This window comes from Helianthus annuus, chromosome 15 (assembly GCF_002127325.2).
Source record: "Helianthus annuus cultivar XRQ/B chromosome 15, HanXRQr2.0-SUNRISE, whole genome shotgun sequence".
NCBI classification, from domain to species: domain Eukaryota; kingdom Viridiplantae; phylum Streptophyta; class Magnoliopsida; order Asterales; family Asteraceae; genus Helianthus; species Helianthus annuus.
The window spans coordinates 122615268-122634920 of NC_035447.2; the positions used below are offsets into that span (position 1 = coordinate 122615268).

At 39.3% G+C, this 19653-nt stretch overlaps 1 protein-coding gene across 1 annotated transcript; it reads right to left on the reverse strand.

Moving 5' to 3' along the window:
* Positions 1-388: 388 nt before the first annotated feature.
* On the reverse strand, positions 389-2393 carry LOC118487523. Its single transcript, XM_035984441.1, has 4 exons — positions 1896-2393; positions 1244-1821; positions 719-1111; positions 389-622 (listed from the first exon to the last, which is right to left on the reverse strand). The coding sequence occupies exons 1-4, from the start codon at positions 2311-2313 to the stop codon at positions 389-391; spliced, it is 1623 nt and encodes a 540-aa protein (XP_035840334.1). The 5' UTR covers positions 2314-2393.
* Positions 2394-19653: the final 17260 nt, after the last annotated feature.

Here is a 19653-nt window from a genome sequence, read left to right on the forward strand (position 1 = left end):
AAAATAAAAATAAACAAGCCCATCAACCAAACATACAAACCAAATCAGAAGCTACCGAAAGTTCAACCAACAGGCACTGAGGTTGAAAGGTTAGAAGCTTCAACCTAGCAACAAGCACGCAAAAAGCTTGAAGGGTTGAAACACCACAAAACAAACCAAGCAAACGAAACAAACAAAAAACATCAACCATCATGTCATAGTCAAAAAGGTCATAAAAGACCTTCATAAGGTAGTCAAAACAAGCCCTAGTGGCTTGCAAATTAAACTAGTGTTCAACGGCCATATAGGCCTAACCAACCATGGGAACCTTAAGGGTCCCCAAAACCTAAACATTGTTTAAAAGATTACAAAACATTAAAGTGTTCGCTAAGAAAGCTACGAATAAATGTCAGTTATCAGAAGGCTTAGAACCTTCACCCTTAGACTTCTTGGCTTTCTTTGTCTTCTTCCCCTTCACACCTTCTTCACCACCAACTGCAGAGGTTTCCATACCAGCATCTTTCAATGTTTCAGGCAGACTCGAAAGGGTATCATCACTATCCCCGGAGTAAGACCTCTTCCTCGACAAAGAGCCCAAAACCTCAGCACAAACCTTCTCATTCAACCCTTCAGGCTTCAATCCCTGTAAAACAGACAAAGGCTTACCAAAGCAGGAGGATACCTCATGAATATAAGGGTAAGTTAGCCTCTCCATCTGCTCAACAGAAGCCTTGAAAACATCAGAAGCCTCGGGGCGATACATGGGTGACTTTTCCAAAGGTTGCCCAGATTCATGAAGTTTATAGCCAGCAGCAAGGCCTTGATGCTTCCCCAGGTTCAGCAGCTTTGTGTAAACATCACCAAGGGCAGAGTTAAACTCCTTGGAATGCAAAAGGTAAGTCACAACCTGCTGGAACCCATGCTCGATCAACCATTGATTATCCGCAGTCACCTGACCAACCGAAGCTTTCAACCCCTCCTTCTCTTCACGAAAAGCCTGCTGCTGGACAGACAAGGCCTCTCGATCAGCCTTCAACTTCAGCAAACTTGCTTCAAAGCTCTTCTTCAGGTCACCCATCTCAATGGCATGCATCTTCTTCAGATCCTCAATCTCCTTCTTCCAAGCTGCCTCCTTCTCTGCAAACCCAGCCACTTCCTTCTTCATCGATGCAAGGGAGGATTTCATTTTGTCTTTCTTTTTAGAAAAATCCTCATACTCCCGCATCCTCTGGCGAAAGCGTGTAATCCCTTGGGGAAGCATGGCTGCAAGGTTGCAAGTAGTTAAAACCATGCGAGATAACATAGTGTCATCATCCATCTCAGCAATAGCTTCACGAACGGAAGGAGGAGCAAGATGACTAAGAGCATCTTCACAAACAGCAGCATCCTTAAAAGTGTCATCATTCTTAACCAACCAAGTAGGCACATAAGTGCCCTCAGGGTTCAACCCTTCAACGTCTCTGCTCGACGATTCTTGAACAGGGGTAGCAACACCCTTCTTCCCTCGAACCTTCTTACCACGCACAACTAATTCCTTCTCCTTCTCAACCTCCACTTCAACCTGATCCTCAGAAACCTCGATATCATCACTCAAATCCACTGGTTCAGTAGAAGTGGATTGAGGAGTAGCTTTCAGTAAACGACGAGATAACCGGCGAGTTGAAGGCTTGGGAACATTGGACTTGGTAAAACCCTTCGCATTTGCAACACTGACATAACCTGAACCCTCAAACCTCTGCTCAGAGGTCCTCACAACAACATTTTCACCCGGAACAGTCGGAGCATCTTCAAAAACCACATCGGACGTATCGTCACTCTTGATGAAGTCCAAAGCAGACATAACTGCCAAAAAACAAATAAAGAAAATAAGTCACAAACAAAGTAAGACGAAAAGGCATAGGGGAGAAAATGCATACCAAGGCCATTTCTCATCAACACCGGATCCCGATCAACTTTTGCCCAAATATTACTAACCCCTAAAAGCACTAACAAATGTTCGGGAAAAGGACGAACCCTGGAAGGGCACCCCCGAATGGCTGAAAGAAAGGCATCATTTAATTCAGACTCGGAAGGCTCCGGATCGTTGAGAACAGCATCCGGATGCCTCCACACCATTTTGAAAGGAATGATGGATTCAGAAACCCAGAAAAACGTATTCTTCCATGATCCAAGGGTCGTAACCATGGAGGAAACGAGACAAGTTTCAACCTTTGTGTTCTCAAAAGTAAACCAATCACCATTTTTGGCTAACCGGAAGAACCTCCGAAAGAGCAACAATGAAGGATCATAACCTAAAGCACGACACAGCACTTCAAAGTGCAAAACCCTAGCCATTCCTTTCGGATGTACTTGCCCAAAAGACACTCGATAATACTCAAGCAAATTTAGAACAAAAAACGAAAAAGGGTAACGAAGATTAGTGTCACACCCCCGATTTCCACGTGTCACCGGTGGGCCCGGTGTGGGGTACAGTGACGTAGTTGGCATCGTCATAGACAATCAACACAATATAATAATGCACAGCGGAAGCAGAATAGAAACATTTCAACTTTTAAATAAAGTGTAATAATAATATCACAGTAGTTGAAATGGATCCACAGGCGGATCAAATAAAAATAGAAATAAATAGTTCAACAGATAAATGTCGTCCGAGTTTGCGAGACTATTGTGGACGCTCTCTAGGAAACAGCCAGCCTATTTCCGTATAGTACCTGCACTTAATCTTTTGGGAAAAATACGTCAGTTTACACTGGTAAATACAAATCAACCGACTCATTTTGAAAATGATTTAAAATTTATTTAAATGCACAAGGCATAAATATTTTATTAACTTGGGATAATTATATAATATAAACTTGTGAACGATTTACATGCACTTATATCTCTGGTGGCCCGGGATCTACTGTCCGGGCTAGAGATTTAATTGACACACCACATCAAAGAGTTATACACGACGGGTGTACGCCTACACCCCGTGCTCTGGTCGTGGCCATCTCGTAAGATAATGCCAAGGATATCCGGGACATGGTCAATAACCCCCCAAAGCCTTTAAGTAAGACAAGACTGTTTAAACGAAATCACACAAGCTATTCAAGACTGAACACCCATAGGGAGCAGGACTTGTGCGCCCGATCAAGCGGTATTTTAATTACCGTACCCCAAGCCCGTATAGGGAAAATAAGTCAAAATGTATTTACCTGAGCAAGTATAAGTCACAAATGATAAGTGTTGGTAGCTTTTACCGGGCCTCCTAATCTGGAACAAAGGTTTATAATTAACCTATTAGATTCCTAACGGGTCTTTTATTTAAGCCTAAGCTTTGACCGGTTAGTTTTAAGAATGATACGGTTTACGCATGATTAAGCGAAAGACCGGATAGAATGTGATTTAGACCCGACAAGTTTGAATACTTGTATAATATGGGTATACTAAATACATTCTGGATTTTGAAATAAAAATGATACCGTTTGGCCCGTTTCGGTCAATTTACGCAAACTAGTTATGTAAACCGAACCGAACGCGAAAAGGGCGATACGGGTAGTCAAATGATTCAAATGCAAGTTCCCTGAGATAATATGCTTAAAATATGATATTATATCAGTAAGTTATGTTCTATATTGCCCGGAATAATTTTAAACCCAATTTATGCCTTAGAAGGGCATTTTGGTCATTTAAAAGATAATAAAAGGGTAAAATTAGAAATCTGAGTTTCGGGTCTGGTTCATACAGTAAATATACTTAATATAACATATTATATCAGTAGGGTATGACCCATATATCAAATTTATCATTTTAAAATCAAACTATGCACCGTAGGGGTATTTTAGTAATTTCACAAGGGCTAAAAATGCCATAACTGGAAATCTGAGATCATATACTTATACTTACTGTTATTATATGAAAATATGCTAAACACATCAGTAGGTATAGGTCTTATATGTTTAAAACAAGTATAACGCTTACTATGCGCTTAAAACGCTAAATATGCGATTTAAGGGCGTTTTCGGGTTTTCAAATTAAATCTGAGGTTTTTATATTTCCAGAATACTTAAAATAATTTATTCATCATATAAAATCAGTAGAAAAAGGTTTCGGGTCAAAAGGATGTGTAAAACTCATTTTATGGCTAAAACGGTCAAAACCGACATAAGCCGAAATAACTAGGCGATCTAGGATCCGTTCAGCCAAAAATTAATTAAAAATCATCAAAATTCCCAGAATATTATATTACTTCTGTTGGTAAAGAGTTTCGTATCAAAACGTGGCCAGAAACGGGTTCTACGCGAAAAGGACCGTTTATGTAAATTTATAATATAGTTTTACGCTAATGGCCATAACTCACAATCTGGACCACCAACTGATCCGAAATTTTCGGTGCAAGTTTATATATTAGAAATAAAGATTTCTATCCTTTCACTTTTCCAAAAATCACGTTTTATATCAAAAAGGGCAAAATAGTCAACTTTATGCATAAATCGGAAACATGCATTCGAATAGGCTAAGCATAGACTTAATCAAAGAAAATTCCAGAAAGTTTAACTAAAATAAAAATAGTCAAAAATACTTTCCAATACAGATCTCGAACATGCATGTATGAATCCGAATCGATAGTCTACGAAATAATCGTTTTACAAGACTTTCGGTTCCGGTTCGTGGCTATACTATAGATTGTCGAGTTGATGATGATTAAAACACATTCTTATATGTGTTACAAGTTATTTATAGTGATCAATCAGATTGCATGTCTAATATATTAACATTCAAGCTTATTTTTGCGAAAATCAATTCTGTTGACTTTTTAGAAACATGTTTGACTCGACAATTAGCATGCATATAGTGGGATTCTGATAGTGCCCTTTAGAGGGTTTGTTTCCCACATAAATACCAATCTATAACAGGTTTCAATTCGAGAAATGACTGAAAGAAATCCGTTTAATCAAAAAGTCAAAGCTTATGAACACCCAGTTTGACTTTTACTAATAATCAAAGCAAAAACGGATTATAGAACGAATTGAAAGCTTACAAAGGTCCTATAGATGTTTAGTGAACACTAGAAGTCGGCCTTGATGATCTGATTATCTCCAGAAAGTCTTGAGAACCTTTGCAAGTCTTGAGAGCTCTTGTTCACAATGAAAATGTCCAAGAAATGAGATGATAATCTGATTTAAAGGAGGATCCAGAGCATTTGGAGTAGGTTACTGTTGTAGTAGCCATGCATGGCACTTGATTGGAGCATTTGGAGGCAAGACCAGCTGTTTACAACCCAAAATCGGACCCAAATCAGCCTATTTTGCGAATTCTGTCGCTGGCAGACCCACGCGGCCCGCTTGGGCTTTACCAGGCGGGTCGCCTGACCCCTGGTTCAGCCAAACAACTTTCAGTTTTGGCAGAAATGGTCCCTGAGCTTGTACGCGATGTTTCGGCCACTTTTCTCGACCCGTAAACCCCCAAACTTGGTTTCTAAGAACCTTAGGACTTTTACCAACATGGAAATGTCCTCGGAACATTTTGCGCTCAACCGAAAAGCCCTGAAATTCGACGTTGACGCTTTTAGTCCTTCAAGTACGGTTTTGGCCATAACTTTCTCATACGTTGACGAAACTTCGTGAAATTTTTACCACATATTCTAGTGAGTATATTTTAGCTATACAAAGCTTCGGGTCTGCCAAAAGTTCACTCAGAGGTATAAATTAAACATGTTGACACTTTTGGCCCCTATAGTTTGAAATACTTCACTTTTGTGCAATTTCCGCGTCGTATGATCCATGAACCATCCGTTTAAGGTTATAAACATTATGTAGGGTTATCATAGAGTCTATTTATCCATTGTTGACACTTTGGACCCTTACGTTCCATAGTTTTCACTGTTTGTCACTTTTAGTCCCTCTAAAGTATGTTTTCACATAACGGAACCTTATGACACGTGTCAAGACATTATTGGACGAAATTTTTCGAGGTGTTACATCCTCACCCCCTTAAAAGAAATCTCGACCCCGAGATTTATTCAAACAATTGGGGATATTTTTCTTTCATCGTGGATTCCACTTCCCACGTATACTCGGGTCCTCTACGGGCATCCCATTTGACCTTAACAATAGGCACGTGCTTCCTTCGAAGCTTCTTTACCTGTCGATCCTCAATCGACAAAGGTTTTTCCACAAATTTTAGACTTTCGTCTATGTGTATATCTGTATGCGGTATAACCAGTGATTCGTCAGCGAAACACTTCTTCAAGTTACAGATGTGGAACACATTATGAATGGCGCTAAGTTCCTCGGGCAAGTTTAACTTATAAGCGACTGCCCCGACACGTTCGATTATCTCGAAAGGTCCTATGTATCTCGGGCTTAGCTTGCCTTTCTTTCCAAATCGCATTACACCTTTCCAAGGTGATACCTTAAGCAACACTTTTTCACCCACATCGAAGTGAAAATCCTTGCGCTTAGGATCCGCATAACTTTTCTGCCTATCCCTGGCAGCTTTCAAACGATCACGGATCTGAACGATCTTGTCTGTCGTCTCAAAGACGATATCTGGTCCAGACAACTGGACATCTCGAACTTCTGCCCAACAAATGGGCGATCTACACTTCCTACCGTATAGGGCCTCAAAAGGCGCAGCCTTTATGCTGGAATGGTAGCTATTGTTGTAGGAGAATTCAATCAGTGGTAAGTTCTTATCCCAACTACCACCTAAGTCGATCGCACATGCACGAAGCATGTCCTCCAAAGTTTGAATAGTACGCTCACTCTGACCATCAGTCTGAGGATGATAAGCCGTACTAAAATTCAAACGAGTGCCCAACGATTGTTGGAAACTCTTCCAAAAATGCGATGTATAGCTAGTATCTCTATCGGAGATAATAGATACAGGTATACCATGCAACGCTACAATCCTATCGACGTATAATTGAGCTAACATATCGGAGCTATACGTCTCTTTGATGGGTAGAAAATGAGCTGACTTAGTCAGTCTATCTACTATGACCCATATGGTATCATTTCCCTTTTTCGTCTTCGGCAACTTGGTGATGAAATCCATTAGTTGACTTTAGTACCATATGACTATCGGGATATCTTTGTGGCCCCATGCATTAAACCTCCATACTGATCAGGCATGGAAGCAATCTATGGGACATGTTAAGATATACAAATCCCCATATGGCGCTTTTATCAGACCATCTGACATTCGTAATCGATTGAGATCAAGGAGATATCAACTGTACATGCTGACGCACCTCCTTTATAGAGAAGGTATTTCAAAATTTTACGGCTGAAGGTTTCTGATGAGAACAGCAGAAATGGTTCTTACGCTCTTGCTTGTAAGTTTTACCTTACACTTAATATCTCAGAGTTATTACGGGATATTTTCTAAAAGTTTGCTAAGCTTAAAATCTTATGAGAGACTTAGCAGTACTTGAATCCGAACGTGACCCTTAACCAAAAGAATCACAATAAGGGTTTACCTGGCGTCATTATTAATGTGAACTGCCTCTAATTATTCACCAGGAAGGTTAAACGCCTCCATTCTTAATCCTTTTAAACTTAGCTATAGGATCTTTGCCAATTTGTAGGGCATTCTAGGCTTGACTGGTTATTTCCTTAATTTATACAATCATAAGTAGCGGAGGTGGATCCATAATGGATTCATAGCAGGCAGGCTTTGAAACCTTAATGTGCCCTCTCGCTGCTGATGTTTAAATCTTAATATATATATATAGAGCATTATGCTTAAATTCTAGGTTAACCGAATAAGAGCACTATCTCAACTAATGAATTAATGTTTGCAACCTACTGCCGATAGTTTCTAGCTCTTATGGGGGTCGGAAAAATTCCTATTCCATCTTTTTCACTTTGCAAAGTGGATACCAAGTTTTTCTAATGAGGTCCTTAAATTTTGGACCATCTCGATACTGTATATAAGGGGACTCCATTATTGTCCTCATAATTTATGGGTACTACCACCGAATGTTTGTGACACATACCTTACTGCGTGCTTTGCAGCATAACCATTGTTATATCTAATGGTTTCTACTTCTCTCAACTTTTCCTTGCAATCAGTGGCCCCTTTTTAACTATTGAAGTCTCTTGACTTCCAAGAGACGAAGTACTTTTTAAGTACATTCTAAAAAGAATGGGCTCCTTGCCACAGATGATTTTATTTGGGTCATTCATCGTATATGGAGTATGAATAAAATTCTTGTTTGAGTAGTGACATGTGTTTAGAGTAATCAACATTTGGCTTCTTGAATCGCCTCATGTGTTTTCTCATAACCCTTCCAACAACTGCGTTAACTTTGGTCTTGGAGATTAACTCCCTTAACATTGAGGTTCCCTCTTGATACACCATTAATATTTGTCGCATCTCTAGCATTGCGACTATTGTTGTCTATTACGAGTTTTCTCTACTCGAATCCTTTGGTATTAAGTACTAAATGTAACAATTTATTGTGTGCACTTCAGCAGCTTGTCATCGCCCTGATGACTCATCATACATTAACCATGGTATTATTAAACCATATAAACATTCCTAAGGAGTGTTATCTGAGTGTACTTCAATCATATTCGGCCTAAGTCACACAAGGATCATTAATGGCCTTTAGGGTTTTGACCGAGTCCGTTACCCTTTTAACAGGGGATCAAAATGTCCCAGCTGTCATTGGCATATAGATGATTTTAGGTATCTCGAATGCTGGCCATAATGGCTTTCTAAACTATGAAACATTAGTCCGTCAGGGAGGACATAAATAATCATATGGCACGAAGGCCTTGTTGCATACGACGTTATAAGATATGGCAACAAATGCCTGTCATAGAGGACATTAATTTATAATCCGCAATCTTATTAGATCAGGGGTTTTAAGACTTGAATCTAGTTCTTCACCATGGGACAGGGAGTCATAGGCTACTCTCGTCATCGTCTTGAAAGGCGATTTATTTTTATTTTGGCACATAGGCAAATCCTAGGACATCATTAATGGATGTTTACATATATACATATATGTATATATAATTATCGGAATTGAGTATATCAGTCATGATCTTATCGATCTCATAGACTTTAAAGTTTGGGCATTGCCCATCACCTTCGACGATGTACCGCAATGGTCATAATTGACAATGTCTCTAATGGACAATATAACATATAACCCGTGGGTGGTATAGATCTTATCAGTGATTCAGGATAACACCACGAAGGGTAGGACAATAAACACACTTATATATAGGAAGTACCAGCAGCGTATCCACCATGTGTTTATTGTATTACTCTAGTTTTGTTATCTAATTCCTGTCGAGATGCATACAATCATAACCCTTGGGTCGGAAGGTACTTCTTGAAGTCTCCTTATGAAGATAGGGAGGCCCAATATTGTACTTCAAATTTTCTATAAAATAATAGGATCATCGTATCAGATGATATTAGTCATGATCGTACTGATCATGTATACTGTTAGGGTTGAGTATAACCCGCCACTTTGAACAGGGGGTCATAAAGTCCACTACCAGCTTTGTCCCATCTCAAATAGAACAAAGTATAGCCCATAGGCTTTTCATCACTAGGGATGTTACTATTATGGTGACCATACTGATGTTACCGGTCAGGATCGCGTTGACCATATAGACCATGGGATTTGAGTATAGCTCACCCCTTGGGCAAAAATTATGTAAAAAAATTTACAATTGTCTTGTCACTATTGGACAATATTTTATATCCCGTAGGCAAAATATCACAAGGGATGTTAAATAACATGATCATCCTATTAGATGATATTAGTCATGATCGCATTGATCTTATAGACTATTATGTTTGGACCTAGTCCAATGTTTTTAGACAGGGAGTCGTAGACCACAACCGTCGTGTTATCTTATTGGACAACAGGTTTAGCCCACAGGCACTTCATCACTAGCGGATGTTTATCATATGATCATCTTATAGGATGACTTAAGCCATGATTTCTAATTACTAGGCCAGACCAGAGAATTGGAGGAGTCCAATATAAGGATGATTGTTGTGATTTTTCGAATCACATTTGTCAAGAGGGTTAACACGTTTTTTTTTTTTTTTTTTTTGGTGTTAACAAGGATCTGAATCCCTTGAGTAGGTTTCACCATCTTGGCCGTGTAGGCTAGGTCTTACCTTTAAGATTCTTTTTAAACTGCATACTGGCAGAGAAGGAAAGATATTTATTTTATTCAGGATTTTCATTATAATTATCCTAAATTGTTTAAATTATAACTATGGCACAAAAAGCCTAGTCACGTAGACAAGTTAGATTTTTAAGCCATGATTTCAGAGAATTGTGGCATTAAGGTTTGAATCAAAGTTCATTACCTTTTCCTGACAGGGAGTTGTAGGTTACGACTGTCCTTATTAAAATTTCTGGCCCGTGGGCCTATCAATTAACATCTCGTAAGATGTTAAGACATATAGTCATTGCACTGATGATACGTTCAGCGGTCACAGTAATGACATGACGACGTGATCAGTGCCATTAACTTAATCAACTGTCGTTCAGTGGTCATAATAATGACATGACGGCAGGATTAGCACTTAATTTAAATCAACTGTCATTCAGCGGTCATAATAATGACATAACAACAGGATTAGTACTTTAATTTAAATCAACTGTCATTCAGCGGTCGTAATAATGACATAACGACAGGATTAGTACTTTAATTTAAATCAACTGTCATTCAGCGGTCATAATAATGACATAACGACAGGATTAGTACTTTAATTTAAATCAACTGTCATTCAGCGGTCATAATAATGACATAACGACAGGATTAGTATTTTAATTTAAATCAACTGTCATTCAGCGGTCATAATAATGACATAACGACAGGATTAGTACTTTAATTTAAATCAACTGTCATTCAGCGGTCATAATAATGACATAACGACAGGATTAGTACTTTAATTTAAATCAACTGTCATTCAGCGGTCATAATAATGACATAACGACAGGATTAGTACTTTAATTTAAATCAACTGTCATTCAGCGGTCATAATAATGACATAACGACAGGATTAGTACTTTAATTTAAATCAACTGTCATTCAGCGGTCATAATAATGACATAACGACAGGATTAGTATTTTAATTTAAATCAATTGTCGTTCAGCGGTCATAATAATGACATGACGACCAGATTATCGTCTGGAGGGCTTTGAGCATAGCTCACCCCCTTAGGACGGGGAATCTCAAAAGATCACAACTGTCGATGTCGCAATCGGACAGTGTATTATAACTCGTGGCACTTCATCCTTAAGGGATGATTATTTTAATAAGGAAGGTTTGGAATAACCCATTCTAGGGATGATTTACGTGATTTCATCGAACCACGTTTGTCAGGAGTGTTAACATATTTTCAGATGTTAACAGGGATACGAATCTTTTAAACATGTCTTACCATCTTGGCCCGGTCTTATAATTGACCCGGAGGTTAGGTTTCACTCTTAAGATTCTTAGTTTATAATTAACGCAGAACAATTTTAAATTGAAATGTTAATAAGGATCTGAATCTAAATTGAGGAACTGCCATCTTGGCCGGGTCTTAATATGACACGAGGCTAGGACTTGTCCTTTTTAGATTTTTTTTTCTATTTTATTATGATGGTAGATCTTATAACAGAATTGTTATTTTAATTTACTTCATATATTATATTCATATATAATAATATAAATGAAATTTAGATAAAACATCCCAATGGTTTCAAAAGGGGTATAGAATTGCCCAAAAAGGGACTTAAAAGAAATGATGTTGTCCTCAAAGGGACCAAAAGATAAATACCGTTATAAAGACCTCTAAGGAGACGATCTTCAGTAAAAGGGGTCTCTTCCTCGATATTTTATTTCTGAATGCTTTCTCCTTGGATGTTCATTTCATTTTAGCCGTGGTACGAAGCTAAGCACCTCGGGGCTCCGGGTGTGGAGAACTCCTATTACGGCCCCTTCGCTTGGCGACGTATCCAATATATAAAATAATTGGAAGTAATAAATTCCAGATTAGAATCGGGAGTATTCCTATGTTAAGTCTAGACTCAAGTATGTGCAATCGTGTCACTGAGATTAAACACATTAGGATAGTGTTTAATTCACTCAGCGTTGGCTCTGATACCAACCTGTCACACCCCCGATTTCCACGTGTCACCGGTGGGCCCGGTGTGGGGTACAGTGACGTAGTTGGCATCGTCATAGACAATCAACACAATATAATAATGCACAGCGGAAGCAGAATAGAAACATTTCAACTTTTAAATAAAGTGTAATAATAATATCACAGTAGTTGAAATGGATCCACAGGCGGATCAAATAAAAATAGAAATAAATAGTTCAACAGATAAATGTCGTCCGAGTTTGCGAGACTATTGTGGACGCTCTCTAGGAAACAGCCAGCCTATTTCCGTATAGTACCTGCACTTAATCTTTTGGGAAAAATACGTCAGTTTACACTGGTAAATACAAATCAACCGACTCATTTTGAAAATGATTTAAAATTTATTTAAATGCACAAGGCATAAATATTTTATTAACTTGGGATAATTATATAATATAAACTTGTGAACGATTTACATGCACTTATATCTCTGGTGGCCCGGGATCTACTGTCCGGGCTAGAGATTTAATTGACACACCACATCAAAGAGTTATACACGACGGGTGTACGCCTACACCCCGTGCTCTGGTCGTGGCCATCTCGTAAGATAATGCCAAGGATATCCGGGACATGGTCAATAACCCCCCAAAGCCTTTAAGTAAGACAAGACTGTTTAAACGAAATCACACAAGCTATTCAAGACTGAACACCCATAGGGAGCAGGACTTGTGCGCCCGATCAAGCGGTATTTTAATTACCGTACCCCAAGCCCGTATAGGGAAAATAAGTCAAAATGTATTTACCTGAGCAAGTATAAGTCACAAATGATAAGTGTTGGTAGCTTTTACCGGGCCTCCTAATCTGGAACAAAGGTTTATAATTAACCTATTAGATTCCTAACGGGTCTTTTATTTAAGCCTAAGCTTTGACCGGTTAGTTTTAAGAATGATACGGTTTACGCATGATTAAGCGAAAGACCGGATAGAATGTGATTTAGACCCGACAAGTTTGAATACTTGTATAATATGGGTATACTAAATACATTCTGGATTTTGAAATAAAAATGATACCGTTTGGCCCGTTTCGGTCAATTTACGCAAACTAGTTATGTAAACCGAACCGAACGCGAAAAGGGCGATACGGGTAGTCAAATGATTCAAATGCAAGTTCCCTGAGATAATATGCTTAAAATATGATATTATATCAGTAAGTTATGTTCTATATTGCCCGGAATAATTTTAAACCCAATTTATGCCTTAGAAGGGCATTTTGGTCATTTAAAAGATAATAAAAGGGTAAAATTAGAAATCTGAGTTTCGGGTCTGGTTCATACAGTAAATATACTTAATATAACATATTATATCAGTAGGGTATGACCCATATATCAAATTTATCATTTTAAAATCAAACTATGCACCGTAGGGGTATTTTAGTAATTTCACAAGGGCTAAAAATGCCATAACTGGAAATCTGAGATCATATACTTATACTTACTGTTATTATATGAAAATATGCTAAACACATCAGTAGGTATAGGTCTTATATGTTTAAAACAAGTATAACGCTTACTATGCGCTTAAAACGCTAAATATGCGATTTAAGGGCGTTTTCGGGTTTTCAAATTAAATCTGAGGTTTTTATATTTCCAGAATACTTAAAATAATTTATTCATCATATAAAATCAGTAGAAAAAGGTTTCGGGTCAAAAGGATGTGTAAAACTCATTTTATGGCTAAAACGGTCAAAACCGACATAAGCCGAAATAACTAGGCGATCTAGGATCCGTTCAGCCAAAAATTAATTAAAAATCATCAAAATTCCCAGAATATTATATTACTTCTGTTGGTAAAGAGTTTCGTATCAAAACGTGGCCAGAAACGGGTTCTACGCGAAAAGGACCGTTTATGTAAATTTATAATATAGTTTTACGCTAATGGCCATAACTCACAATCTGGACCACCAACTGATCCGAAATTTTCGGTGCAAGTTTATATATTAGAAATAAAGATTTCTATCCTTTCACTTTTCCAAAAATCACGTTTTATATCAAAAAGGGCAAAATAGTCAACTTTATGCATAAATCGGAAACATGCATTCGAATAGGCTAAGCATAGACTTAATCAAAGAAAATTCCAGAAAGTTTAACTAAAATAAAAATAGTCAAAAATACTTTCCAATACAGATCTCGAACATGCATGTATGAATCCGAATCGATAGTCTACGAAATAATCGTTTTACAAGACTTTCGGTTCCGGTTCGTGGCTATACTATAGATTGTCGAGTTGATGATGATTAAAACACATTCTTATATGTGTTACAAGTTATTTATAGTGATCAATCAGATTGCATGTCTAATATATTAACATTCAAGCTTATTTTTGCGAAAATCAATTCTGTTGACTTTTTAGAAACATGTTTGACTCGACAATTAGCATGCATATAGTGGGATTCTGATAGTGCCCTTTAGAGGGTTTGTTTCCCACATAAATACCAATCTATAACAGGTTTCAATTCGAGAAATGACTGAAAGAAATCCGTTTAATCAAAAAGTCAAAGCTTATGAACACCCAGTTTGACTTTTACTAATAATCAAAGCAAAAACGGATTATAGAACGAATTGAAAGCTTACAAAGGTCCTATAGATGTTTAGTGAACACTAGAAGTCGGCCTTGATGATCTGATTATCTCCAGAAAGTCTTGAGAACCTTTGCAAGTCTTGAGAGCTCTTGTTCACAATGAAAATGTCCAAGAAATGAGATGATAATCTGATTTAAAGGAGGATCCAGAGCATTTGGAGTAGGTTACTGTTGTAGTAGCCATGCATGGCACTTGATTGGAGCATTTGGAGGCAAGACCAGCTGTTTACAACCCAAAATCGGACCCAAATCAGCCTATTTTGCGAATTCTGTCGCTGGCAGACCCACGCGGCCCGCTTGGGCTTTACCAGGCGGGTCGCCTGACCCCTGGTTCAGCCAAACAACTTTCAGTTTTGGCAGAAATGGTCCCTGAGCTTGTACGCGATGTTTCGGCCACTTTTCTCGACCCGTAAACCCCCAAACTTGGTTTCTAAGAACCTTAGGACTTTTACCAACATGGAAATGTCCTCGGAACATTTTGCGCTCAACCGAAAAGCCCTGAAATTCGACGTTGACGCTTTTAGTCCTTCAAGTACGGTTTTGGCCATAACTTTCTCATACGTTGACGAAACTTCGTGAAATTTTTACCACATATTCTAGTGAGTATATTTTAGCTATACAAAGCTTCGGGTCTGCCAAAAGTTCACTCAGAGGTATAAATTAAACATGTTGACACTTTTGGCCCCTATAGTTTGAAATACTTCACTTTTGTGCAATTTCCGCGTCGTATGATCCATGAACCATCCGTTTAAGGTTATAAACATTATGTAGGGTTATCATAGAGTCTATTTATCCATTGTTGACACTTTGGACCCTTACGTTCCATAGTTTTCACTGTTTGTCACTTTTAGTCCCTCTAAAGTATGTTTTCACATAACGGAACCTTATGACACGTGTCAAGACATTATTGGACGAAATTTTTCGAGGTGTTACAATTAGACCACTCAAAATGCCGACAATACAAAGCAATAAAACCAGGAATCGGTTTGTCAATGGAAGCATCGCAAGCAGGGGCGGTTGGATTAAACTGTTTATCAATACCATGTTCAAGACAAAACAGGTCTACCTCCTCTTGTGTCAATCGAGAAAATGACCTCGCTAAATCCTTAAGGGCACCCATGATCGGAAAAAGTAAAAGTGAAAATGGAGAAGAAAACTAACCTGAAGAAGGAAAAACTGTGAATGATTGAAGGGAAAATGATGAAGTTTTGTAACTGTAAAAATGAATATAAGAGTAAAGTAAGGGTATTAAAGATAAAAATAAAAATCTCTGCCAATCCGCCGCCTGACACATGTCCAATCAACTGTCAAATCGATTAAATTTCAAAATTCAAAAAAAGTAACCGCCTCAAACCCTTCAAGCCTCCAAACAACGAACCCTTGAAGCCCTTTAAAAAGACATGCATAAAAGTCAGAAGTCTTTGAGCATAATACCCCAAAAACCTCTGACTTGGGGGGCTGACGACGGGGGTAGCCCAAAGACAAATAAAATCACTAATATGCAAAGAGCTTAAAAGGTTGAAAGGTTCATCGGATGAAAAGCTGCATAATGAGTGAATCGAGGAACAGTAACTAGTCATGTCCACCAACTCATCTCACCAACTCACGCTCACCAACTCACAAAGTCAGAGCAGGTCTGTACAGGCACACCCTATTAACCAGGGGTCCAAAGCCTTGAACCCCAAAAGGGGAAACCCTCCATAAGCAAACAGGTTCCACTAGTATAGTCCATACCATTTCGAGAGGTGTCTTCCATTATAAGAAGACAGCTCGAAAACACTTCCTGGACATTCCGAAAAGTGGAGAGATTCCTTAATCTCTTGTCATTCGAAGAGTTCTTGTCACTTAAAAACAACTCTTCATCAGATTCATCTCATTCATTCTATTTGCTTTCTTTTCTGGATCCAAGTCAATCTGGGAGAAAGAACTTCAAAGCAAATAACTCAAATATACTAGTGAACCTCCTTCCACGTTTTGCAAACGTGGAGGGACCCCGCGACCTGCGTTAGGCAAAATTGAACCCTTCAGCCCTTTTGCCTGACCAGCTAAGCTACCATCCTTGGTCCCGTGTTTGTTGCATCAACAGTAGCTAACAACAACTTGAAATCTATTGGGCCGCCAATTTCCACTAACAGCCGACAAACTGATCTATTGGGCCGCCATAAAAGTGGATCGGTTTAAACAATGTTAACTGTTCAACTCATTTGGCCGACAACTTTCAGTAATTAATTAGTGATTGGGCCCTTAACACACTTATCCATCAAATGATTGGACCTCAATTTTAACAGATCAAATCACAAGCAAACCTTTGACTATAGTTTATTAATTGCCGACATGTATTTATTATTCACAACTTTTTAACTTTTTGAAAGTGACCTACTCATATTAATTGAAACAGTTTTCAATGTGACAAGACTAAATGCTATTCTCAATTCAAATATGTCGGTGCCTTTAAATGTTCACATGGGCTGAGATCATAATGAGCCTGACGATTATTTTTTAAACGTTCATTAAAGTGGGCTGACAAACACAACTTTAATGGGTTGATTTAATTGGACCGCAGGTCAAAATTCCACGTGAAGACTGAAAAGCGAAACCTATCGGAACATACAAGCGGAACCACCGAACTGACTAATAAGCGGAACCATTTGATGACGAAAAAGCGAAACTTCAGTTGTTTTTCAAGCGGAACTAGGTGACAAATAAGCGGAACTCTCAATGTTTGAATAAGCGGAACCTGATTATAGCCTAATAAGCGAAACTACCTGTTTGGAATGACCAAATAAGCGAAACTATGTTGAACGTATAAGCGAACCTGCAATGTTGACAGCAAATTCGAACAGAAAATCTTAGATTTCTCCTAAACGGCTAGGAGTTTGGATCTGAAACTTGGTAGGGTTATAGATCAGGTATTTACGCACAACATATCAAAAATTTAGCCAATTCGGACCATAGAATCCCGTTCAATTTGACGAAAATCAGTTAAAAACGTGAAAAATATGAAAAAGATGAAGAAATAGATGAAATTCAGATCTGAAATCGATGTAATCCTGTGAGAAATCGTGTGATAGATCAGTGCAATCGAGCTCCTGCTCTGATACCACTTGTAGGACCAGTTTTGACTCCGAAACGATTGCGTAACCGAACGTGTGACGTGCGGAATCCGTACACGAACGCGACCGAACACACGAGACGTAATATAATCTGTGATTCTATTGATCAAATCTGAAAACGTACAAGAACCTGAATCACGATGTCACTTTCTCTCTCTAGTTTCTCTCTCTAGCTCTAGAAAGCTCCAAATGACAAATGTAGCAAAAGTCCCTAAACTAAACATAACCTCTCTATTTATAGTCCAAGGCATTTAATGAGGTTTCTCATTAATTACAATTATGCCACCTTGCCTTTTTGACTAAGTATCACTAATATAACAATATAAATCTCGTTTTCTTCGGTTTCTGCTACAGACTAGATTGACGGAGGCGATAGACAGATAATGCACTAACAACATAAGCTTAAGACCTTTAGAAGGAGTTTCGCCATAAACACATAATATATCACCGTTAGCGAGAGAGAATCGAATCATCTTATCAAAGCATACAACTTCAGCATGGTTTTCACGAAGAAAGTCCATGCCTACTATGATGTCAAAACTTCCGAGTTGCATCGGAATGAGATCAATCGGAAAGATGTTATTGTTGAGCTCGAGAGTACAATCACGAAGAACAGAATTAACAGCGACTGTTCTTCCGGTGGCGACTTCGACATCGAACGTCGAGGGGAGATGGGAGCGCTTACGATTTAGGAGCTTCTCGAATTCAAACGACATAAAACAGTTATCGGCTCCAGTATCAAATAAACACGAAGCATAAATACCGTTCACAAGAAACGTACCATTAACCACATTGTTGTCGGCTTGGGCTTGGCGCGCATTGATATTGAAAGTTCTAGCGCGGGCGGCTTGTTGCTGTTGCTGTTGCTGTTGCTGTTGCTGAGGCTGCTGCTGCTGGGGCTCTTGTTTCACAACCCTGTTCGGGCACATGTTCGCGAAGTGGTTGGGATCACCACACGCGAAGTAGACTCTGGCGTTGACCGCGGGTGCCTGAGCCGCTTGTTGGCCTTGCAGAGCTGGAAGCAGAGCTTGATGAGCAGTGGCTTGAGCTGGTGCTTGGCGAGCACCAGTACGGCAGTTAGCGGTGAAGTGGTCGTACATATTGCAGTGTACACAAAATCGGCGGGCGATACCCACCGGGTGATGATTAGTACAGGTTGGGCAGGCAGGGTGAGGGCCTGTGTATGCACGCTTTGTAGGTGGTGCATAGGTGATTGGAGGTGGAGCTGATCGGTGTTGTTGTTGTTGTTGCTGAGCTGGTACCGCTTGAAGTGGAGCAGCGGTAGTGACAACACAGTTCTTGTTGTTGGAGCTGCTATTGTTGTTCTCCCTCTTGCAGCGAGAGGATTTTGATGATTACGATGTGGTGGCGGGGGTGTCAGCGGTTGGTGCGGCGGTGGTAGCTTGGTGCAGGTTCTTTGAAGCTTTATCCTAGAAACCAGCTTTTACTCGCTTGTCGTTGATTTCAGCGGCAAGCAAGTAAGTTTCTTCGATTGTTGCTGGCTTTGAAGCTTGCACGAAATCTGCCACACAATCCGGCAGGGCGCGGATGTACTTCTTGATGGTGATCTCAGTAGTCTTCACCTGGTCGGGACAGATAATGCTGAGCTGCTTGAAGCGAGCAGTCAGGGCAGCGTTGTCACCATCTTTTTGCTTGATATGCCAGAATTCATCCTCCACCTTTTGGCGCTCATGGGGAGGGCAAAACTTTTCGAGCATAACGTTATTCAACTCGTCTCATGACAGACCATAGGCTGCATCATTTCCGCGCTTGTTCCTCTCGGCCGTCCACCAATCTAGTGCGCGGGACTGGAAAACGCCGGTAG